This window comes from Aythya fuligula, chromosome 2 (assembly GCF_009819795.1).
Source record: "Aythya fuligula isolate bAytFul2 chromosome 2, bAytFul2.pri, whole genome shotgun sequence".
NCBI classification, from domain to species: Eukaryota; Metazoa; Chordata; class Aves; order Anseriformes; family Anatidae; genus Aythya; species Aythya fuligula.
Window position 1 is genome coordinate 54,496,249 of NC_045560.1, and position 23,665 is coordinate 54,519,913.

At 38.7% G+C, this 23,665-nt stretch overlaps 2 protein-coding genes across 2 annotated transcripts; both read right to left on the bottom strand.

The window, feature by feature from the left end:
* Positions 1–385: 385 nt before the first annotated feature.
* Positions 386–5,865, bottom strand: IGFBP1 (insulin like growth factor binding protein 1). Its single transcript, XM_032181060.1, has 4 exons — positions 5,487–5,865; positions 3,713–3,891; positions 1,836–1,964; positions 386–829 (listed from the first exon to the last, which is right to left on the bottom strand). Exons 1-4 carry the CDS (start codon positions 5,863–5,865, stop codon positions 698–700), a joined length of 819 nt encoding a protein of 272 aa, XP_032036951.1. The 3' UTR covers positions 386–697.
* Positions 5,866–20,030: 14,165 nt separating this feature from the next.
* On the bottom strand, positions 20,031–21,212 carry LOC116485561 (coiled-coil domain-containing protein 201-like). The gene is made up of 2 exons (XM_032181061.1): positions 20,664–21,212; positions 20,031–20,117 (listed from the first exon to the last, which is right to left on the bottom strand). The coding sequence occupies exons 1-2, from the start codon at positions 21,210–21,212 to the stop codon at positions 20,031–20,033; spliced, it is 636 nt and encodes a 211-aa protein (XP_032036952.1).
* Between the last annotated feature and the right edge of the window lie 2,453 nt (positions 21,213–23,665).

A 23,665-nucleotide genomic window follows, 5' to 3' on the forward strand; every position in this document is an offset into this window, starting at 1 on the left:
AGGTTGTCCTGTTGTTCTGCTATATGTCCTGTGCATACGTGTGGAAAAAGAAACAAATACTGTCCCATTGTGAGCTTCAGTATATAATCAAGGTTTAGACTTTCTTTTTTAAGAAACAGTTTGACATTGAAACAGAGCAATAATATATAAACAAAACAAGTTTTAAATAAGTTCCTAACCATGTTCTCTACTGAAAGCTATTTTTTAAAAATCACTTTTACATCTATAAATATATAGTACAAAAATGCAAGTTTACAAGCCATTTTTCCCAAAAAGATTTATGCCACTTGAAGTTTTAAGTAGCAACATTTCTCCAACATGCCACATGCATTTAAAAGCAATAATATTAAGTATTTACACATAAAGTTATGAAGTGTTTGGGAATATAAATTAGTAACAAGACACTGACAAAAATACACTTACTATAAAATAAATAATTCAACGGCTTTACATATGAGGGTATCTATAATATACAAACATAATATACAAGACTGTAGGACTTGATCTTGCAGTTGCTCATATCTGTCACTTGAGCATCAGAGTAATGCCAGTACAGTAAAAAAGCTGCTTTATGTGGCTACCTATATGCTGAAAATCAGGTGCCCATAATTAGCTTACTGGAATGGATCCTGATTGAAATGGTTTCTGATGAGAACAAGCTCCACAGAAAACCTGGTGTGAATGAATATGTGTAGTTTTATTCTTGTGAGCTGAGATATTGTTGGCATTCAGGGTCTCCTTTCACTTCTGGAGATCCAGGAATTTTTCTTCCAGTTTTTGGATAGACACACCAGCACCCAGCAGACTCTCCATCTAGTGAAGTCTCACACTAGGATTATTACGAAGAAAAACAAAAAAAGAAAGAATAAGTAATTGAGAAAACTCACTATGGGATGCTACAAGTAGAGCTGTAGAACTAGGACTGGAAACTCAGGAAATGCCACACATGGACTCATTCTGAATGTAGTAATCCTTGCTCTGACATAGCCTCTAACCAGAACAGTTGATTGAGGAGCTTTGATCCAAGCTCAGCTACCATAAGAGCAACAACAAATGTAAAACAGTTTGCCCAATTCTTGATAAACAATAGTATAAAACAGCCATATCTTCAGTAAGAAACTGAAGGAAAGCAGAATATACAAGCTAGAGAGATGAAAGCAATGGCTTGATGGCCTGGTGCTTCATGCACAGAAGGAAACAGGATTCTTTCTTGGGATAGGGGGGAGTTAGATTTCTGTTCATGCCTGGTTAGATCCCAGGTCACAGCGAGTCACATGTTCATGCCATGCTCTAAAACAAGGAGTCTCAGTGACACAGATTTATGCAGACCTACTAAATTTGTGTGCATGACCTGTGGTTATTTTTTGTACTTTTAGAAGGCTAATGTTGCTCCAGAGAGTTTTGTCACTGAAAATGTATTTTACTGTGGGAGCTGAGAACCTCCTATTTCCATAGTGATTTTTACATATACAATGAACAATGTAGGCAATGTGGTGGATATTATGCATTAACATTGACTGTGAATATGCTAACAAATTAGTTACATGAAGCTTGACTTGGCCTGGGAACAGACAGAGTTAAAAGATCTTAGAGAAGGCTTTGCATACACCTGTTCTGTGAATGGAGAAGACTCCTGCCTCCATTTTTATCAGCCCAGAGCATGCGGCTCACTTTTAAGAGAAAGACAAACCATCTGTTCCTACTACAAAGTATCCCTGTTTTCACGACATTTTCCAGCAGCTGCAAACTTGTGAGCTGGAGAGCACAGGGCTATGAAAGGGCTATGTCAGACTACACGCAGCACTGCTGTGAGCAGACAGGAAAAAAGCACGTACCTGTTTACTGTGGTAAAATCCATTCTTGTTGCAGTTGGGCAAATAGAATTTGTAAATGTCCCCTTCTCTTCTCTGCTGAGCCTTTGCCAATTTATACAGGGCTCTGTAGAGCTCCTTCTGACAAGGTCCCTGCAGGAATATCATTTAAAAATTGTCAGTACTGAAATCACAAAGAATCCAACCAAAAAAAAAAAAATAAATAAAAAGTATGATCAGTATAGAAGTAGAAAAAAAATTGAAAATAATTATTAGTCATACAGTCTGCACCAGGCTGCTTTGCATGTAGTTTCTACATGTTTCAATAGGAGCACAGCCAGAAAACTCTGATGTTCCATTTAGGCCTTTGTTTTTATTCTTTGAAGTATTTTCTGTCCTCAGAAACATGAGGATTTAAGTCCTTAAATTGCCACACAAGGAAATTTAACCTGTACTGAGTAAACACATTACTGCTCAGAGGGTACAATATCTCCTATTATGGGGAGGTGCGTGTCAGGAGGCTGGTGTACGTGAGGCTGGCCACGTTTTCTGGGTTGCCATGGTCTGGGTTGTTCTGTTGATGTATGGAGAATAGGTGCAAGACATATATAGACAGTACAAGAGCAAACATCTGAACGTTTGTTATCTTTTGTACAGGACATGGCCGTCACCAAAGCAGAGTGTAGAGCACTTGCTGTGGCTCCAAGACCCAGACTCAAAGTACCAGGAACTGGGAGTGAAAAACTGTTTGCCTGTCTCTCTTTTCCAGCTTTTTGAAGTCACAACTACTACTTCATTAATAGTGCCTAACATATTAAAAGGAATGAAAGGGGAGGAGAAGTGACTGAACAAATATTTTTATTGGGAGCGAAAATAATCTCTTCTTCACATAAGCAGTCCTATTCAAGTCAATGGGTTTATCTGTAGTTCTAGGTCAGAAAAGCAGAAGCCTAAAAATCAGAATTGGACCTAACAACACTTAAGCATAGTCCAAACTAAATCAGTGCTTAAATTCTGCTCTGGGTGTGGAGTGAGGCTTCCCATGTTTCTGGGATGGGAAGTGGGGGCTATGTATTTGTTGTTGTTTGGCTGGTGTTGTTTTTTGTTTTGTTTTGTTTTTTGGGGGGGAGGGGGGAGGGCGCTGAGGGGTGCGTGAGTGCAAGAGAGGGAGAGAGCGAGCATTATGAAAGTGGGCTTTCCGTTGTGCACAATCCTAATTCAACTTCATGTCGCCGGGGCGCGGGTTTACACCGGCTGCATGAGACTACTAACTGTGGTTCTTTGGTGCCCTCAAGTGGCACCAGAACCTACTTGCTCACATGCCCACTAACCACTGCAATTTTGCAGTGCTGAAGGTAAAAGTGAAGGTTAATTGCTGAGCTTTCTGTCTTTTTATGTGTACCTACTTGCTAGTGTTTCCTTGTGAAATTAATAAATGTTTTGGTTTGCACTGGTGTCTTATCAATGTTTCTATGTAAGTATTCCCTTTTTAGTTCACTGAACACTGGACCAGGCACAAATATATTATATATTTTTAAATTAAAACAAGAAAGAATTCTAAGATTGTAATATAGGTTTCTGGAAATTAAGGAACCATGTAATAATCTGATATTAATTGCAGAGCAAGATTCAGCCTCTACAAGGACTCTGTATAGGACAGATCTGATGCACACCTGTTTTTATAGCTCCTGCCATTTTGCCTGTTCCTCAGGCATCTGATGAAGGCATTCCAAAAGAAGTCTGTTCGCTAGCTATCCAAAATGCCAACATTTTGATGTTGATGTTGGAGTTTCATGCACATTTTAAATTTGTATTCAGAATCAGTAACTTCTACTGAAGTGGTCTATAAAAAGATTGCAAACGAAAACAAAAACAACAACAACAACAACAACAAACCCTACCTGCTCTTTCCACTTCTTTAGTTCAGATATTCTCTTTGCTTTCATGTTTTCATATGCAGTGATGGCATTCCAGGGGATGGATTTGTCCTGGCCTATGGGAAACATCATCTGATAGTTCAGCATCTGATCCTGTGTCATTTCAGTGCTTTCTAAAGGTATATCCTCAGGTTCGATGGAGTCTGGAAATGAATGATATTTAAGTGAGATAAGGAAAAAGAAGGAGAATCAAAACCACCAACTAAAACATATAATGTCTAAGACAGATCCACTTCACTAGCTCTTGAAAGAGTAATAATTTACATTAAACATTTTGATGTAAATTCATATAAGGACACATGAGCTGTTCTCTAAAAAGCTGGTTATTTTATAAATACTTGGAATCACACTAATACAAAAGATTAAGCTCCAGATAGTCTGTTAGAAATTAAAAATTTTTATTGACCACAGTGGGTTGTAGTCACTTTCCTAAGCAAGTAAAGACTGGAGTGAAACTTTTAATGGATTTAGATTTTTAACAGCATGATGTGTTTCAGTTCTTATTTAGGAGATGAATTAGTCCAGACCTGATCCATGACATCTTGTACTTTGTTCTGTGGCTTGCCTCACAGAGGGCTAGAAATTGACAAGATATGGCAGAAGCTCATGGTGGCCTGCAGTGGAACAAATAGCTAAGGAGTGGAAGAAGCTGTTTGGATCACCCTGAGCATGACCCACGTGCCCATGCCTAACTTAGTGTGTGAACTCTTCCACTGGAAGCAAAAGTTCCTTCTCTTAGCAGAAACTCATAATGGGATAAAAGTTTGACATGTGTAAATAACTTGCTGGGTCAAGGCTGTAAATAATTATCCAATGGAAAAAAAAAAAAAAAGGAAGAGAAAGATTGAGGAGGGAAAAAAAAAAAAAAAAAAAAAAAAAGAATAAAAACAAAGAATGAATAAAAACAAATATTATAGCTTTTTAACTGATGGAGGTTTAAACACTCATTTTAGTCACTGTTCTCTCCACTCCCCACCTCCTCAAGTACAAGAGAAATTCAATTTACTACCACCAGTGACCATTGTTATTTTGAGTCAACCATGATTATTTCTGTAATGCCTACTGAGTTACCTTCATCACCACTGCATGAACATAGCAGCAATGATGGTGAGAATGTTAATAAACAGTAAAAATAATAATAAACATTTAAAAATAATAATAAACACTGAAAAAGTTTCTGGTCATTATCATTTGGCATAAGATGCTTGATACAGCTTTTTGCTCAAAGAAATTTGGTTAGCAATGCACTATTTAATATACTTTTCATTCTGAAAATGAACCCAAATGCAATGCCTGCTTAGGTCTTTTCATTCTCTCTCAAGACTTTTGGAGCTGGCCATCAACAATGTCTAGAAAACTTTTGTTGCACTCTAGTTGCTCTTTACTATTAAAGCGGAACAATCTCTAGAGTCCCAGAAACCTCACGCTGATTAGCCTGCATCGTCCCATTGAAACACTTCATCTTCTTGTCTGTGGCATAAAAGCCTGATTTGCCTGCCTCGCACTGATCTGAGCATGTTCTCCTTGAAAAAGCTGCCTGCCTTTCCTGTTTCTCTAGCAAGTGCCTAACTTTGTCCACTTTTTTTTTTTTTTTTTTTTTTTTATTTTTTTTTTTTTTATTTTCCCTTGGCTTGTGACTTCCAGCACCTGCAGCCTTTCCCCCTGGGCACAAAGCACATCCCTCCTGGAAAGACCTCGTTCCGGGCCGGGGAGGAGCGGGGCCGCGACCGCGCCGTACCTGTCAGCTCCGCCGCGCGCATCCCTCCGGCCTCGCTGGCGGGCAGGCACGTCCCATGCCCCCGGATGAGGGCGGAGAGGGGCCGGGGCTCTCCTGCAGGGACGTGGCAGCGGAGCCCTTGGCGGCAACGGGCCGTGTACACCCCGCACGGCTGGCCCTGCCCGAGGGCGCAGGTCTGGCAGCAGCCGCAGCCGGGCTGCCGAGCAGCCTCCGGGCAGCCGGGCGCGACGGGCGGGCAGAGGGCGAGCTTCTCCTGGGTGCACGGGGCGCAGTGCACGGGCTGCAGGGCCACGCCGGCTGCGAGGCGAGGGCCCAGGAGCGCCGGCAGCAGCAGGGACGGCAGCCAGCAGCGGTGCAGCAGAGCCCGCAGGCTGCTCATGTCGCTGCTGAGGAGGGACGGCAGAGAGGGCAGCTCGGCGGACTGGGGAGCAGCAGGCAGTTTACATACATTCAGCTCGGCCGAGCCATTTATACAATGCTTTGCCTGGCTATTAATCTTTAACCCCAAGTTAACTATTATCTGAACAAGAGAGCCAGAGAAACATAATTTCACTGGCGGTTCAAATCCCTGACCACTCTTCCCCTCCCCTTTCACTTTCCCCCTTTATCTTTTTTTCTTTCCTCCAGACATTCAGGAATGCTTTTATTCCCTCACCCCACCTCTGCCCTAGCATAGTTAACAGGAAAAAATGCGGTGGGGGTGGAGGGGAAACGGGCAGAGGGGAATGGATGAGTGGGGGGTATCCCCTCCCCTTTTGCCTGTCACAAATGTCTCTTGTTCTTGACATTTGATAACAATGTAAATGTTTAAAAAAGAGGAGGGGGAGAGAGGGGAGGAGGGAAATCCCATTGAAACTGAAGCAGCTGACTTCATATTTCCACAGCAACAAATGCAACAAACCCTTGTTGAATTTTCATCATGTGCCTGCAGGTTAGGAGGACACTGACATACCAAAGAGGGGGCCCCAAGGGTAATAAAGCCATTGGGATCCTGTAACCACTGTACACATGGACACAGGAGTCCTTGCATTAACCTGCCAGAGGGGCTGCACAGCTGAAACTAAAGGGGTCTTCTGCCTCTGCTGCTGCTGGGACGAGGAGTATCAGTCCTCACAACATGCACTTGGGGTAAAATAATGTTGGTCAAACAAACCAGAGAGAAATTAAATAATTCTGCTTTTCTCTCTGTCCTGTTACCCTCTCCATCCACTCATATTTCACTTTTTTTTTTTCTTTTTTTTTTCCTCCTTTGCATGCAGTGGTTGTCACTATAATAAAAGCAAAAGCATTCAAACTTCACTGTGCTGAGCAGATAATTTTATCCTGGTATTTGCAGTATGTACTGAGCTTGAAATAGCAAATTCCACTGTCAAGTAATCTAAAGTAACATGATTTTTGTTTATTTGTTTTTGTTTTGTTTTTCATTTAGTTCTTAGTTCTCTGCTGCAAATGTGTCATTCACGTGAAAGAAAGTGAAGCAGAACTGCAGAGCATTCTTTAATATTTTATTTTTCACTTCTGTTTCTCTGGTACTGATGCCAAAGATTTTTATTTATAATGTAGTTTTTGTTGCCTTTTTAACTCCTTGTATTCTTAAGTCAGTTCTTGAAGTATTCTTATTAGTTATAGATTTTTACAACTTGAAGAGATTTTTTCACCTTACTACTTCATCTAACAGTTTTATTTTTCCAATTTTCAGCCATTTAATGGAATGTAAAAAAAAAAAAATCATCTTCAAAAGTTCAGGATATTCAGCTGCATATGCAAAAGGTAGCAGCCCTTCAAACTCACTTTCATTTTTAAGGATACTGAACAATTTTTTTTTTAAAGATAATTCTGTAGAATTCATATGTCTATGACTGGGAGAAGAGTCTGGCTGAAAAACTGTGGTATGACAATTTCTGCACAAAAATACAGCAATTAGACTTTTCAAGCTGTAATGTTTATTTTCCCCTTTCATTTATATTTTCTTCATGTTCATCTGCCTTGGGAAATGATGATCCACCTATCACTCAATGTGAAGTGATGAATATATAAAAGTATACCTTCTTCCCTCCTTTCCTCTTTTCTGTAAAAGAAAACAATGCAAAAACAAAATGTTTTGTGAAGAAACATGAAGAAAAAAATATAAATGATCCAGTAGACCCAGTTGTAAAATGACAAAGACCCAAAGATCTCATACACATTTGTGTATGTGCATGTATATATTCATTCACTTACCTATCTCTAGATAGGTAGAGTCTCTGCTATCTGAATTGAGCATCATAATTCTACTGACTGCCTATCATAAGCTTCTTGTCTATGAAATGACTGTACTCCAGAGTGACTGCTATGGTCTTGACTGCAGTTTTTCTTCCTTTGCTTTAAAAAAGGGAACATGAACTGAGAAGAAATTGCTTTTAATAATACATTTGAAACACATCTGTAAAAAGTTTTTTAACTCATCACCATCATTTTTAACTGATTGGATAAAGAGAAACTTAGTGCAAGACTGGAGTCTTTATCTGATGTGCAGGCCTATGTCACAAAACTTCCATTAGTTTGAATGAAAGTTCTTCCAAACCATAATCCTGTTTCCAGGTCTTTGGCATGCTTGTCATTGCTGGGGGGGCAGCTGGCAATATCTGAACTGCCCAGGCAATTCCTAACAACTGGCAGCCTTCTAGAAGACAGATTTTCTCCAACTTACCCTGTAATGATAAACAACCCCCCATGCACCCACTCCAATTACAAGATATTTTAAAATTGTGTTTATTTTGCTTCCTTTATGTATGATTGCAGGTCAACTCTAAATGATGGGTTAATTTTTTTCATTTTGTTTTGTTTGTTTTTTTTTTTAATTTGCTGTCCTTTGTACAATAAAAGTGAGGAAAGCTCATTTTCCTAAAGCAAAATTTGTAAGCAATTGCCTACCTGCACTGAAGTTAGACACTTAAGATCTATCCCTTCATCTTTCATTTATAGATATGTAAAGAATATACTTTAGAACAGGTTATAATAACGTAGGACAGTATCAATCAACAAAGCAGTGTATTTGTATAGCTTGTAAGACATCAATGAAATGAAAGTAGTGTATATGTTTATGTAGACTCTGTCTGATATAATACTACAACTCACCTACCAATCTTCATCTCTGACCCTAACATTGCCTTACAAACAGATAAGAGTCAGGAGGTTAAAAACATCCATAATGTAAAGCTGTGTTTACTGAAGACTTTTTGTGGTAATCTTTAGATGTTCCAACTGGCGTCCTCTAATTTGAACCACTAATGAAGAGACACTACATGAATCCTAAACAAGGGTTACTTTTCTACAAGACTTTTCCCATTGATTTCTCAACAATTCTTAACCAATGACCTCATATTTCATGTTATTTTTTTCTTTAAAGCTGCATGAAATGACTCATAAAACTTAAAGTTTTATATGTTTAAGTACAAGTGATCTTTATCCTCTAATCACCAAAAATTCAACTGGCTTGCCAAATAATTTCCTAATGGGACTGCTTCACTGGTTTAAAATACCCCAAACAAACAATGGAATATCCTTATAATTTTACCTTTGATAAGAAACTGATCCTAAATTGTAAGTTTAATATCTAAAATTACTACGTGTTGTACGTACATACAAGTACACGCATATATATATATGGCATCTAGCATATGAAGAGAAACAGCTATAGATACATGAAAAACCCACTTTCTTCTTTCTCATTTGTCCCATCAAAGATACTACGTGACAGCTCTATGGTTTATTAGGATTTTATTTATTTTATCCAAGTAATTCATAGTACTGAAGTTACTGCTGAATAATTTGAGGGTTTATTGATTGATTTTTTTCATAATTTTCACTTTGCAACAATGACATATATGTCTTTTGGTATTATTTTTCTATTCTGGTTGGATAAGAACAACTTCTAGATTCTGGATGCAGATAAGGACATGTTCCACATTTGTTTTGCACTGATATTCTCTAACTTTTGCAGACTGACTTTTGGCATTTTTTCCCAGCACTTTTTTTAGGGGGGAGGGGTTATAAAAATATTTTAGAAATAACTAGGTGATTTTGGTGCAGAAGCTCCAATGAGAAAAGTGAGGTATGTCTCATGGTAAGTCTAGCTAAGGAAGCCTCTCTGTGTCAAACCATGGGTAATCTAGTTAAAAGGGGGGAGAAGAGGAGGAGTCATTCATTTCAGTGGTGGTGCCTGAAGCATTTGTGCATTGAATAAACTGTCTTTTTTCCAAAGCTGTGTGTCCACAGACCAATTAGATAATTATTTTCAAAAATAGTGATCTCTGCTGGCAAGAAAGGATAAAAAGCAGTCTGACCATGCCATAGGCCAGCTGCTCCACGCAATGATGGTACAAGTGAGAGTTTGTCCTGCCAGAGAAATAATCCAGACATGAGGTAAAGCTAAAGGAACTCCAGAGAGCATGAATTCCTGTGTGGAGAGTTAATATAAAAAAGCTGTGGATTCACCTCATTTACTATTGTCAGCATTACTAAACCCAGGTAGGGATATTCCCTGGGGCAACCCATGGAAATGAAGGTCCTCCAGTGCCTACCAGGTTGGGCTGTAGCTTAGCAGGGACTTTGAAAAATTTTACTGATCCCTTTAGTATTTCCTTCAGGAACATAAACTAGCATCAGCTGTTTAAATCTCTGTATGTTTCTGGCCACTGTGTCTCAGCCATGGACCTGAGAAGAGAAAAAAGCACTATCAAAAAAGTAATGTGTCCTTTACCATGGTTCCTGAGTGCTATAGTGCTACTTAAGACATGAGTCTCCAGACTTCACCACTGCTGGGTTAACTTCCGAAGTGTTTGCTATCTTATGCTGATAAAAGAAAAGGTAAATTTTCCGAAGATTTTCTTTAAAAGCAATGTAAATAGATCTTTCAGATATATATTTGAGCATCTTATTTAAAGGGCAATTTGAGACAGTAATAGAGAGCTACAGCTTCCTTTAATGCCTGGGTCCATCACATAGGCAAAATGCCATAATCTACATGAATCCACCTTTTCTCCCCAAATTAATACTTGTCTTTCCAGGAACAAAGCTTTCCATATGAAGTAGAGAGGGAACTAGGCAGCATTGGCAGAAACAAAGTGAGATCCAGACCCAGACTGGGGGCATCATTTACTATAGACAGTTACACAGCTATGGAGAAACATGGCTGTGGAAAAACAGCCAATAATAATTAATTTATACTTGTTTATACATAATCAGTTGCACTGCTGGATGTCCCTTTTCACACTAAAGATGCTGTGTTTTTAAAGAAGTATACTGCTTACCCAAAATTCAGTGCCATGGGTGCCACTGAGGTTTAGGATAGGTTCAAATTCCTGATCTTTTCTTCTGATGTGCAGGAGGCTTTTCTCCTCCATGACAATCTTTGCCTGTTAGTGGTAGAAACTAAAGGTACTGTTCTTTCCTCTTTTTATCTTTTCTATAATGTTAATAAAAGTAGAACTAAATCACAAGACCCAGACCACAGTAAGCCAAGAGGTCCATTTTTTCGGGTATCCTGTGAAGTGGAAAACCAAAACTTAGGTACAAACATGCCTGAACTATGCCTACTACAGGAGGAGGGGCTAAGCTGCAGACTGCAGCCTGAAAGTCTCAGCAAGAGGGTAAGAGAGCTGCTCCATACACCAAAATGATAATCTGTTAAAATGGGAGATTATATTTCCCTTAATTATTTACAATTGTCTTCTACATTTAGGCTGTTCACCCCTGCACTGGTTTTTGCAGTAATAAAACAGTTCACTCATCTGCTTTTGTGAAAAAAATCTGTCCCTGCTTTTTGTCCTGGGGTATTTCTGATTTCAGCAATATCACGTATTATTATCAATAGAGTTGTGTGGTGGTGTGGTGGTTTTACCATGCTAGTCAGCTAAACACCACAACTGCTCTCTCACTCCTCCTCCTTAGATGAGGATGGGAAGAAGTAAAGTAAAGAACAACTCACAGGTTGACATAAGGATAATTTAATTAAAGGAAAAAAATAATAATTATTATTAAGGAAAGATTGTTATTAATTAAACAATTTAACTAAAGGGAAAAATTAAAAGGGAGAGGAGAAAAGGGAGGGGGAAAGGGAAAAAAAAAAAGGCTATGTGGAGTGCAGAGAAAGAAATTACTCTCGACTTCCCACAAATGAGTGATGCTTGACCACGTCCTTGAAGCAGGGCCTCAATGCACATAGCTGGTGTTCAGGAGTAGGACCGATGTTTTCGCAACGAGAACCCACCCCTCTCCTCTTCTCCCTGTTTCCACCTTTTATTGCTGAGTGTGACATCACATGGTATGGAATATCCCTTTGGTTGGTTTAGGTCAGCTGCCCCGGTGATATTTCTTTTCTCACTTTTTTGCCCACCCCCTAGGAGGGTTAGAGAGAGTCCTGATGCTGTGCCAGCACTGCTCAGCAGCAGACACAACACTGGTGTGATAACACTGCTGTCTACAAGTGCAGAGCACAGCACTGTATGGGCTGCTGCCGGGAAAGTTAACATTCCAGCCAGACCCAGTACAAGTCGCTAAGAGTACCAAGAGTACTTTTCAAGCTTCAGAGCTTCTAATTGTTTCCCCAGAGCATGAGGGACAGGACTTCAGGGTTTCAGTCAATTCTAGAGATGTCAAGGCTTGCACAGAGAAATGAAACCAGGAAGCCTGCTACTGGAATTCAGGATTGCCTTAGCTATTCAAACGTAATTACCATTGAATTAGTATCTGATAAGAGTGAAATATTTTGATGCTCACTGCAACCTAAACCTATGTGTATTTACAGTTTCTAGCTGTTTCTATGGGCCCCACAGTGAAATTTAGGCAAGTTCATACTGTCCATAGGAAAAAAGATGCCAAAGGTTGTGGCGTTTGCTTGGGACCCCTGAACCTTTCACTGAGGGGACCAAGATTTGCTTTCTGGGGGAAGAGGTAGAACAGGATGAAGACCAAATAACTGTGGGACACAACGTTCTTGTTCAGGAAGGTCACCCTACATGGCACATACTTTTGGGCAAATACACTTCAGCAAGCACTTCAGAGAAAATTGAAGCTGTTAACTTGACTTGTCATTAGGACACTTAAAACTGCATAGGCTCCTTGAAGAGGTGCACATTTTGCAAATAGAGACCTGAAGTAGTTAATCCAACCTGTGATTATATCAAAATCACACTGGAGATAAGACTGAATATTACACGAATATTTGTCTGACCTGGTGTACAAATAATCTCTGCCATCAAACACAGAGATCACACAGAGTTACTGGATTAAAAAAAAAAAAATCAATAAAATTAATGTATAATGAAACAAAGTAAAAGCCAAGATTAGATTCCCAAGGCACTTTGTTAAAGATGAAAGCAGTGCCTCTCTTTACAAACAGAAACTTGACCACATTTAATAAATATTCAATAAATTTTGCCTTCTGTAGTAAAACCATGTAGAAAAGCATAAAATTTCTAGTGACTCACAGCTCATTCATGATGTTTCAGTCATAAAAATTAAGATAGTCACAGAGAGGAATTATTTGATGTCTCAAAAGATTTGTTTTATGAAATCTGAGTGAGCTGTTGTAGAAATGTCTAACTATGTAATAATAAATTTAAGGTTTTAATTTGAATTGTGGTTTTGCTGTTGTTGTTATGATTAGTGACTGAGAGACTATGACATGTTTGTTCCCAAAACCAAACAATCCCCCCAACACAACTTCCTTATTAACGTAATTTACTACTTTTTTTATATACAACATTGCTTTTTATCCCCTCAGATTTAATAGCTTTCTTAGTGTTAAAGTTACCTAGTGAAAATACATTCCACAGACTGCTTAAGGATATGCAAAGAAGCTCACCTTTTAAAATAATAATGCAGAACAATGTATTCAACTCTTCTCCAAACATTGTCATGACAACCTTATCATTTTGCCAGTCTCATGTAAGGATTTTCCTCTGTTTTAATACTTTTTTTTTTCATCACCCGGTTGTGGACAAAAAAAAAAAAAAAAAAAAAAAAAAACCACCCCACCTGCTACTGGATGTACTAGTCAAGGTCAGGATACACTATTGATTTGTGTGCTTGCATCATAACCTTTGTAGTATTATTTCCAGTCCTACTCACTTAGTGAACTTTTTTTTCAGCTACTCAGGGCTATTCAGGTTGCCAAACAGCACTTCTTTCTCCTTTTTCCACCATTCCAGTTTAACCCTTCCTTTCTTTCCTCTGGCATAATTACAGTTATAATGTGATTAAAAATCTTACATATTGTGTGCAGTGGATTTTTTTATGTGCGAGTTGTTATGTGCGAGTTGTTTGTTTCTGTTTTTGTTGTTGTTGTTGTTTGTTTGTTTGTTTTTTAGAGAAAACCAACAACTAAAAAAACACCAGTCTATTTTGTATGAATACCATCACCCAGCACCAACTTGATTTAGTTGTATACTGTATGGTGTTCTCTTGTCAGGGAAGTATACTTTGAAAGCTATTTTACCTAGGTTTTTTTTTTAATCCAGTTCCTCTCCCAGTAAATTTATCAGCAGTGCTGCCCATACTTTTTTCCCCTCTATCTGAATCCACAGCTTCTTTCTGTAGTAGAAAGCTGGAATATTCTGTTTCTAGGAAAAAATAAATAAAAACACTTTGTTTTTGTTTTTCTATCTGAAAAGTAAGAGATATTTCTTTTCCCCTTTCATTGCTGACATGTCCTCTTTAGGAGAAGTTGTAAGATGTAAGCTTTAGCAGCTTACAATATCTGCCAGTAGAAGATGGTCACTTCAGTAGACAAACTTGCAATGAGATGAGGAGCTGAAAGTAAAAGGCAGCAAGAAGACGACATGTAGAGCTGGGAAAAAAAAAAAAAAAAAAAGGATGAAAGGATGAAATTGAGGACAACAGAAGTGATAAAAACAACAGCAATGCTAAGAAGCAGAAAATCCTTCCTTCCTTCCTTCCTTCCTTCCTTCCTTCCTTCCTTCCTTCCTTCCTTCCTTCCTTCCTTCCTTCCATGAAGATTGTTTTTCTTCATTCCTCTTTCTATTTTTCAAGAAAAAAATAAAACAAAGCAAAAACAAAAGCAAAGACAATGAGTAATTAACCTATGATGCAAGTTCAACCTTCTTTTCTAATAAATACTTAGGCAAACTAGAATAGCTTTGACGGGTGACACTTAAAAGCCAAGACTACAAAATAAGTCTAAGATTGTGATTACTGCCTTGCAACCCAGGACACTTGGTTTCAAAGTCTGGTGTCAAAGGAGAAGGGGATTTGAAATGCATTCTGTCATTTCCTAGAGTTTTACCCTGCAGTTTGCTGAAACTAAAGGCAGAAAGATACACCTACTTGTGTAGCTAAAGTGCTGTGAGATCACATATATAAGCAGTGCCAGGAGACTGACAACCAGGAGCTGTTGTCAAGTACTATGGGGTTTGCAAGTCTGTTGGGACTGGCTGCATTATCAAAACAAAACAAGCAAACAAACAAACAAACAAACCAACACATTATGCACACAGCAATACAACACCTTAGAACCAAATCTGGGGGAAGCTTACATGTTAGGTGGGGTCCTAGGATCTGTGCCTACCTACCTATATCTAGTTGTTGATTACATTTGAAAATGTTACCAAGTAGCTTCAACTGTTCCAGCTCTTCTAAGGTTCTGCTAAGCTCAGCTGAAACTTCAGTATGTTTGTTAGTGTTAGGCCAGAGGTTGGGCTAGGTGATCTTGGAGGTCTCTTCCAACCTAAAGGATTCTGTGATTCTGTGTTGAGCTTGCATTGACAGAGGAAGACTGGGAAAATTTTGTGCTTTTATGTCTTATAGAACAAAACACACTGGGATACAAGTCAGTGATGCTGCTGTGTTGTTTATTACTCAGTTGTTTTTACTGTAGCAGGATGATAGCACATTGTGCATTGATGAAAATAATAATAAAAGAAAATTGTTTCCCACTTTTCCTAGTTATCCCAAAATTATTCTGCTATGATCAGTGAAGAATTAACTTGGTTACCATTTCTCTAGTATTTACATTTTTCTTCAACCTGCCCTGCTACAACATCACTCCAGCTGGGCAGAGCACTCCCAGCTCTGTCAACAGGAATGTTACTATTGCTTCGGTGGGAACAAGGTTGAGCTCATAAATCTAGGGTGAAAACATTTCTGTCTCTTCCCTCTGTTCTCGGTAGTGTTTTTGTTCTTCTCCATCCAACATCACGCTTAGTCACCATCAGCAGGTAGATTGTGTAATATCCGTTCAGAAATAAGCGTAGTAAAAACAATTCCCTAGGTCAAGGTCACAGCTTAGCTCCTAAAGGAAAAATACTGGCCTAAAGGAGTACCCTCGGGGGAGGCTGTTCTGAACATGCAAACATATTCAGTGTTATATTGAAAGCCAGAACAAGCACAAAGCTTAAGAAACCATTTCAACTCTGATTCACTTTCATCCATGCAGAAGTTGTGTGGTGTGTGTGTGTGTTTTTTTTTTTTTGTTTGTTTGTTTGTTTGTTTGTTTCTGTTTGTTTGTTTGTTACAACATGTTTTAGAAATATGATGTCTTGAGGCTTATCTTCTCATCATTCTCATGATGAGTCTCAATATAGTCCCAAATCTTTTCCAGTCTCACCACCCACAATCCATACTTGGTGTTGCTAATAAAAAGGCCTATTTTGTGGGGGTGTTGGATTCTACAGCTCCTGCTAAAGTTTTTTGTAAACTGGGCTGATATTGCAACATAAATATGCATAAAGGAACTTTGCTCATCATGAGAGTCACCAACCAAACAGTAATTGGTTGGTAACTGTTGCTGCTAGAGTATGAACATAAAACAACATTGAAACGGCACAATAGTAGTGCCTCTCTCAGTTCTTATTCTTTTCAAAGTATATGTGCATACTACAACAGAAAACTAACTGTATGATTAAACTAATTAGCAGTCTGCTAGAGAAAGGAAAGTACAAATCCTGTACACAAAAGGTTTTTTTGTTTGTTTGTTTGTTTAAATTATTTTCCCCCAAAGGATGTACTTATACGTGCAGGATAAGAGTAGCTATATATACATGTAGTTTCATATTCCCTAACATTTTGGATTTTAAAAAGTTGAGACAAGTCTTTCTTTGGGAACACCATTCACTATAGGGATAATGTATAATTTCATATTATATAGTTATGGTTGAAATCCCCTAGTAAACTATAATTAACAGTAATACTGTTGGTGTAGATAAAGTATCAGACACATTTCAACAGCCCTCTGAAATGCCAACTGATTCTGTACGTTTTCCCATGAAAAGCTAGTAGATCAATGTTGTGATTTTTTTCCAAATTCATGAGGACCTGAAGTACTGTGATATAAATGCTACAAAGCCATTTGTGTTTCTTGTTAAACATTCCACAGAGAGGAAATAGTAGTTTCCAAAATCTTGAAAGCCCTCATTTTTGTGCATCTGTCTGATACAGCCTAAGGATTTGTAAAGAACCTTGAAAGTCAGTCCCATGTTACAACGGTGGACAACAATTTTCCCTCCACTGATGAAAGTCTCTGGGATTTTATCGGCACCAATTAGTTCCATAAACTTAGCAGGGGGCAGCCTTGTTCTCTTGAAAACTTTCCTAGCATTTACAGTGTTCTGAATCCTAGAATGTTTCACATTGTGCTTGGCATAAGCCCAAATACTTTTTAGCAGCCGTAGTCTCTGGATTCCTCTTGTATTTGATTTAGCCTGGACTAGAGCCTGAGCAAGACCTTCCCAGCAATTGCATCCTTAGCCTGCTAAGGACTGAGTCTTGGTCCAAGAAGCCTTTAATGACTTCCACTTAGGCTAGCATTGTGGATTTGTCAACCTAAAAAGACAAAGGCACTTCAGGGTATAACAGCTAAGCCTGAGCTTTGGCAGAAAACTGACAACAGCTATCAGAGTGGACTTTGAAGATGTGCAAAGAGTACAGCAGTAAAAATAGGCATGGAGGACAAAAGACTGTGTTTATAAGGAAGAAGTCACTAGAAGACAGACTGGAGAAGACATTAAATGGAGACATTTGAAGATATGAATGGGTTCATATCTTCACTGGATGCTGGAGAGCAGCCCCACAGAGAGAGATCTGGGGGTTGTGGTTGACAGCAAGTTGAACATGAGCAAGCAGTGTGCCCAGGCAGCCAGGAGGGCCAACCATATCCTAGGGTGTATCAAGCACGGCATCACTAGTCAGTCAATGGAAGCAATTTTCTCGCTCTACTCTGTGCTGGTGCGGCCTCACCTCAAGTACTGTGTGCAGTTCTGGGCACCACAGTACAAAAAGCACATTAAACTGTTGGAGAGCGCCTGGAGGAGGGCGACAAAGATGGTGAAGGGCCTAGAGGGGAAGACATATGAGGAGCAGCTGAGGTCACTGGTTCTGTTCAGGCTGTAGAAGAGGAGGCTGAGGGGAGACCTCATCGCAGTCTACAACTTCCTTGAGAAGGGGTGTGGATGGTCAGGTGCCAGCCTATCCTTCTTAATCACCAGTGATAGGACCAGCAGGAATGGTGTCAAGCTGAGACAGGGGAGGCTTAGGCTGGACATCAGGAAGCGGTTCTTCACCGAGAGGGTGGTCGCACACTGGAACAGGCTCCCCACTAAAGTAGTCACTTCACCAAGCCTGTCTGAATTTAAGAAGCGTTTAGACTGTGTACTTAGTCACATGGTCTAAAATTTTGGGTAAACCTATATGGCACCAAGAGTTGGACTTGATGATCCTTATGGGTCCCTTCCAACTTGGGATAACCTATGATTCAGCCAGGAGCCAAAGGTGAGTTTGAAGGATGACTGGGAAAAAGAAAAGCAGAAGCAAGATCAAGACCTTCTGATAGCAGGATGAGAAGCCTGACAAAGGAACAATTGCAAATGGCTATATAGGAAGGTACAAATAAACAAGAGGTATAAATAAACTAAGACTAAGGTGATTGGATAATGTGACCAGGGTAGAAGAGAGTTTTTACACTAGCCTTGCACTTCCCTGATCAGGCCCTGGCACAAGTCATAGATGCAGATGAAATGCCTCCAAGCCCAAGGGGAATAAGAGAACATCTGCAACCCTATTTTATCTCAAGAACAGCTTGGGATCTACACCAGCCAGGAGCTCAGTTACCAGAGGAACCTGCAGAGGCCAGACAAGCAGCCTAGGTAACACAAACAAACAAATACCAGAATGCTAAGCATCAAACCAAGTGAGCATATTTGAACCTGAGGGGCAATATCACCTCACTGCCTGGCTACCACAGAAAGTTGTATCTGGGGACACTGCTGTTCTGAGTAACTCCGGAGAGTTCCATTTCAGAAGTCATTACTAAAAACATCCTACTTCCTCTTAAACACCAAGAGAGGCTGTAAAGCCACAGCTCCACTCTTGCATTTTTGAGCATAACATAGCTGCTACTAGTGAGTGTCTTGTAATGTTGGCATGGACCACACTTCAGCTTCTCTGCGGTCTTGAGCAAGAGACATTACAAGTTTTAGTATGTAAGAAGGAAAAGCAATGGCTTTCCCTGACTCTGTCCAGAATTTGCAGCTTCTTTTGAACAAGACTTCATGTCTTTGGAGCCATTAGGAAGCAGGAAATCCAGTTCGCTGGTTTCAAAACCAGAACAATCAGGAAAACACATGTACTAGAAAGGAGGTAAATCTGTTTCGGGTCACTGTTGCTGACAACCCATTGACCGCTTACATGTTTTAAACTCTGCCTAAATATTAAGTAACATACAGCAGCAGGAACTAACTTAAGCATTACACTTTTGGCACTACTTCTTGACAGGTGCTTCACAAGCAGCTGTTTAAACTGAACTTCCATTTCAACAACAGAGCCTCCAGGGCAACACCCCCTCCCATCCCCCTCCAGCAGCTCCAGAGAGGAACAGAAAATCTGCAGCCTCTTAAAGCAGCTAGTGAAGCAGTAAGGATCTCTGATATGACTGTGTAGCACATTTGCAAATACACGTCTGCAACAAACTTATTTAGAACCAAACCTTCAATGATTATTACAATCATTAATTAGTAATCTCCAGAGGCCAGCCTCCCTCCTTGGTGCCTCTCACTATTTCCTCATCTCCCCAGCTAGCAGCAAAAAACACTCCTGATTGCATCAGTTTTGATTACTCTTTAGATGAGGAGACTCTCCTCTGGCTAACCAGGGTTACGCTCATGAGGCCCACTAGGACTTTGCCACTTTGGTAACAGCAGCAATCCTAGGAGATTTGAATGTTATACAAAAATAGTGCTCAATGGCAGGATGAAGAATAATTCTTACATAAAACCTCTCTCTCCCTTGTTTATTCCAAACCTTCATCTACTGCACATTAACATTGTCTCTTATGTAGAGGCTGTATTTGATTTTTATTTGACACCTGCTATACTTAAGAGGCAAGAAGAATCACAAAACTCAAAGACAAATCAACCAATAATAATAATAAAAAGCCTTCAGAAAGTAATAGATAGTCCAGGAAGCACTACATATTATCCATGCATGTGATTTATTGGAACCAGTTATTAATACAAGAACCATGCGACAGCATTAATTCCAAACATATTTTGGTCACATTTCTTCAATTGTCAGCTCATGTTCTCTTGCTTCCTCAATGTTTTTAAGTTGACGAAGCACCCATTCTCTTTGTTTCTTTCTCTGTTATAGAAAAACAGAAATATTTAGTCAATCTGATTCTATGATTCATTTAGACTTCACTTTCTTTAAAAAGAAAACACAAATGCATCATAAATCAATCCAGCCAGATTTTGTCTGTAGATTTCATTTTAAGCTAAAAAACTTCTACTCTCAGAGCGTGCAGATTTATCTGTAGATTGCTTCTTTCTCCGTTTTTAGGTAAGTTGCCAATATTAAGATATTTGAGAATTTTTCAAGTTTAACCATTAATTTGTTCCCATGCTTAAGTTTCTTCTAAAGAATGTGTATATATATTTGCTACTAGTGTTCACAAATGGTCATGCAAGCTCAGAGGATAAAATAAATACCGGATTGGAAAATTACACCTCATCTAATTAGGGATGATATCACAGATTATGACCCAATTCATGCTTATTTATTCCTACTGGTGAAGTTGTGAAGATGCTCTATTACCAAAATATTTCTGTACTCCTAGAAAAGTTTGTATATACTCAAAATTAGTAGAAAACTGTGTACTATTTCATAGCATATGGAGAATATAGTTACCACAATAGATTTATTAGTTTTCTTCTTTTTCTTTTTTCCTATTTGGACATCTTTTATCCCTGGTATTCCAGTAATCAGCCATGAAGGTCCACTCCTGGGAGTTACTGCAACCTTCTCAGATGCTTTTGTTGGAGCTTGAGTTTCCACACTTGAGACAGCCTCTTCACTTGGTTCTTCACTTGACTCGTTAGAGGCCAACACAGTGGAAAGTCTTCTTCTAGAAAATACAACCCGAGAACTTTTGTTTATCTCCTTGTTTGACTCTTGCAAGTCAAACACTGTTGAAAGCCTTTTTGGAGACTTATGAGGAATGTATGCTTCAATACTTGCTAGAGACACTTGAGCTAATGATCTGCTTAGAGTTGATTTTGGCACTGGGGATTCAAGAACTCTCTTACTGCCATCTTGATCCTTGACTGACTGACATGTCAAATCTGTAAGAGATGGAATTGTTCTGGAGAGCGTTGAGTCCACTGGAGTGCTGTGTTTCACCAGTCGCTTTTTCATAGATCTTTTGACATTTAGAAAAGAATATTCTTCCTCTGACATCTGGAAGTCAAGTTTGCCGTCTTGAGAAAATAAAAAAGAGAAGTGTCATTGCTCATATAGCGAGAGATGCTATGTAAGGTGTTCAGTTGCAAAAAAAAATAATAATCCAAAGTGCTCCAGTTTCCTTGTTTGCATTCTATCTCTACATGGAATGTATTTGTTGTACACATCAGTGTTCTTAAAGGGCTTAAGAAATAAAGCATCTTGTCACATACAACATTTACTCCTGTCCAAGCCCTCCACATATGAAGCTCCATGTTGATTCTAGCCTATCTCATTAACTCCAGCTTTATTAAGACTGTAGTTTCTCCTTTCAGCATAAGTAGATAATATGCTTTTGGTTTGCAGTTGTTAATGCTAAGTAAGACCCTTGTAATTACTGCATGCTAAAAGAATTAAAATATGGTAGCAAAAATGAAAGCACATTGGAGAAGCATAGAGACATTCTGGATTCAAGGAAGAATCCTTTACTCCAACTACCATTTTGTCTCTCTTATTTTCCTTAAAAAGGGATCACAAACATCTTATTCCCTTTCACTTACTATCTGTATTACTTCTAGCCCTGAACTCTGATCCTGAAACAACTGTTTTGTACAACTGAGTTTATAATAATGACAAGGTTACATTGGTACGATTTCCCACTTCTACACCTGCACCAAGATCAAAAAGGAACTTGTCTTACATGTACAGAAGCCCAAGATAAATATATCTTGAACTGTACACACTAGAGATCTCTCTATATATTAAACGTGTGAGCATTTCTACTAACTGTTGATCGATGTGGTTTCATGAGGAAGTTCATGAACTTTATACAAGTTCATTGCATAAAGCTAATCAAGGGAATTTTATTTTCCTTTTCCAAAAATAAGTTATTAAAGATATTACAGGGGAGTATGGTGAAGCAGCACACAAAGAAACTTTGCTGATGTCATATGCATCTGTTCTCCACTAATAGGAAATATTTTGCACCTGTGTAGGGTCCATTAATTTGGTAGAGTATTATCCCCCACTTAATGTTTCTAGAAGACCACATGGCCAGAAGATGAAAAAAAGCATTAAGCCTTTTCAAAATAGATGTGGTTTATATATTTTTTTTTGTTTGTTTTCCCCTCACCTCTCCTTTGAAAAGGGCTGGGAAAAAAGTATCTCTATCAATTTTATTTAGATAACTGTTTCTCCATTCACTCCTTAGCAGTGTTAGTTTGTGTGATATACCATAAGCAGTCTTCAGCCTACAGTTACTGCTTTTTTTCCTTCCATATCCAGCCACACTGACTTCTCTTTGTGTTTATTATAGAAGCTTACTTATAGTAAGCTTCTTTGAATAAACTTGTGAATCAATATAAGGAGTTTGCAATTCCCCCAAACACTACTCAGCTATACATTTTGATACTTTCCCCTTATTCATTAAATAGTAGTTTACAAATAAAAGCTGCCTTTTGTTTTGTATTTAAAAAAAAATAATTATAAAGGTTTTTCCAACCAAAACTTCTGAGAACAACATAATGCTGTGATTATTTCACACTTTTCTTTAATTCAAATATACCTATATACGAGCAATGTTTTTACACCTACTTGAATTAATAGCACCATTATTAAAGGGGAAGGAATCTAAAATCAACAGAGAAATATAAACCATTTAATAATGTCAGAGCACACAGTGGGAAAACAAATCTTTGGCAAGAGAAAATAACCCTACCAGTGCTATCAGATCCCATCTGATGTCCTCCACTACTCTGCTTCTCAGGTGATCTAACTTTAGTTGCTGCTTCAGTTCTTATAGCCCTAACAACCTCCCAGCATACTTTGCTGCAGATACTCCCTAAATCATGTATTTAGCATTTTTTAGGAGTTTCACTAGTGCTGCTGAATAACAAGAACAACAATAATAATAACAATAAAAGCTAAATAGAAATCTGGGATAAAATAGTCACAGGAAAATGGGCTAGACAACTTATCTATGTGCTACATTTATTGCTATTTAGGTGCTGCATGTGGCCCATTTCAATCACATGATTAATCTAGTGTTCTATTGTCTTCACGTAGCTGTTTAAGGCATATTGAGGATCTGTTGCAAAATGGTTGTTTGTTGATGGACTTATGTATGTTGATGGACTTATATCTGCTACACAGGTTTTGTTTTTTGTTTCAGTTGCCTGAAAAAATAATGAGAGAATAAATGTCAAATCTGCAATGAACAAGCTCTCTTAAGAAAAGTAGTTAGTGAAAACTAACTGAAGATTATTTTGATGCAGTCTGAATTTCATGGTGTTTGCAACTAGCAACTGTGGAAATGTCAGTATTTTATATTGAAGCAAGTGGTTTCAAAACATCACCTTTTAGATAAGAATTGTCCTGGTCTGAAATTGTAAGGTTCAGATGGAGGACCATAATTTTTGTTGACAGAGAAATGCATTTGGACTGAACCAGGCCCACTGACTTGCAAGTCAGCT

Excerpts from the sequence above, each read along its gene's own strand:
- IGFBP1 (XM_032181060.1), bottom strand. The coding sequence starts at position 5,865 with ATGAGCAGCCTGCGGGCTCTGCTGCACCGCTGCTGGCTGCCGTCCCTG. Across the intron at positions 1,965-3,712 it reads TAAAGAAGTGGAAAGAGCAG|GGACCTTGTCAGAAGGAGCT; the intron begins GTAGGGTTTGTT and ends ATATTCCTGCAG. Across the intron at positions 830-1,835 it reads GATTTTACCACAGTAAACAG|TGTGAGACTTCACTAGATGG; the intron begins GTACGTGCTTTT and ends TAATAATCCTAG.
- LOC116485561 (XM_032181061.1), bottom strand. The coding sequence starts at position 21,212 with ATGTCAGAGGAAGAATATTCTTTTCTAAATGTCAAAAGATCTATGAAA. Across the intron at positions 20,118-20,663 it reads AAACTAATAAATCTATTGTG|AGAAAGAAACAAAGAGAATG; the intron begins GTAACTATATTC and ends TTTCTATAACAG.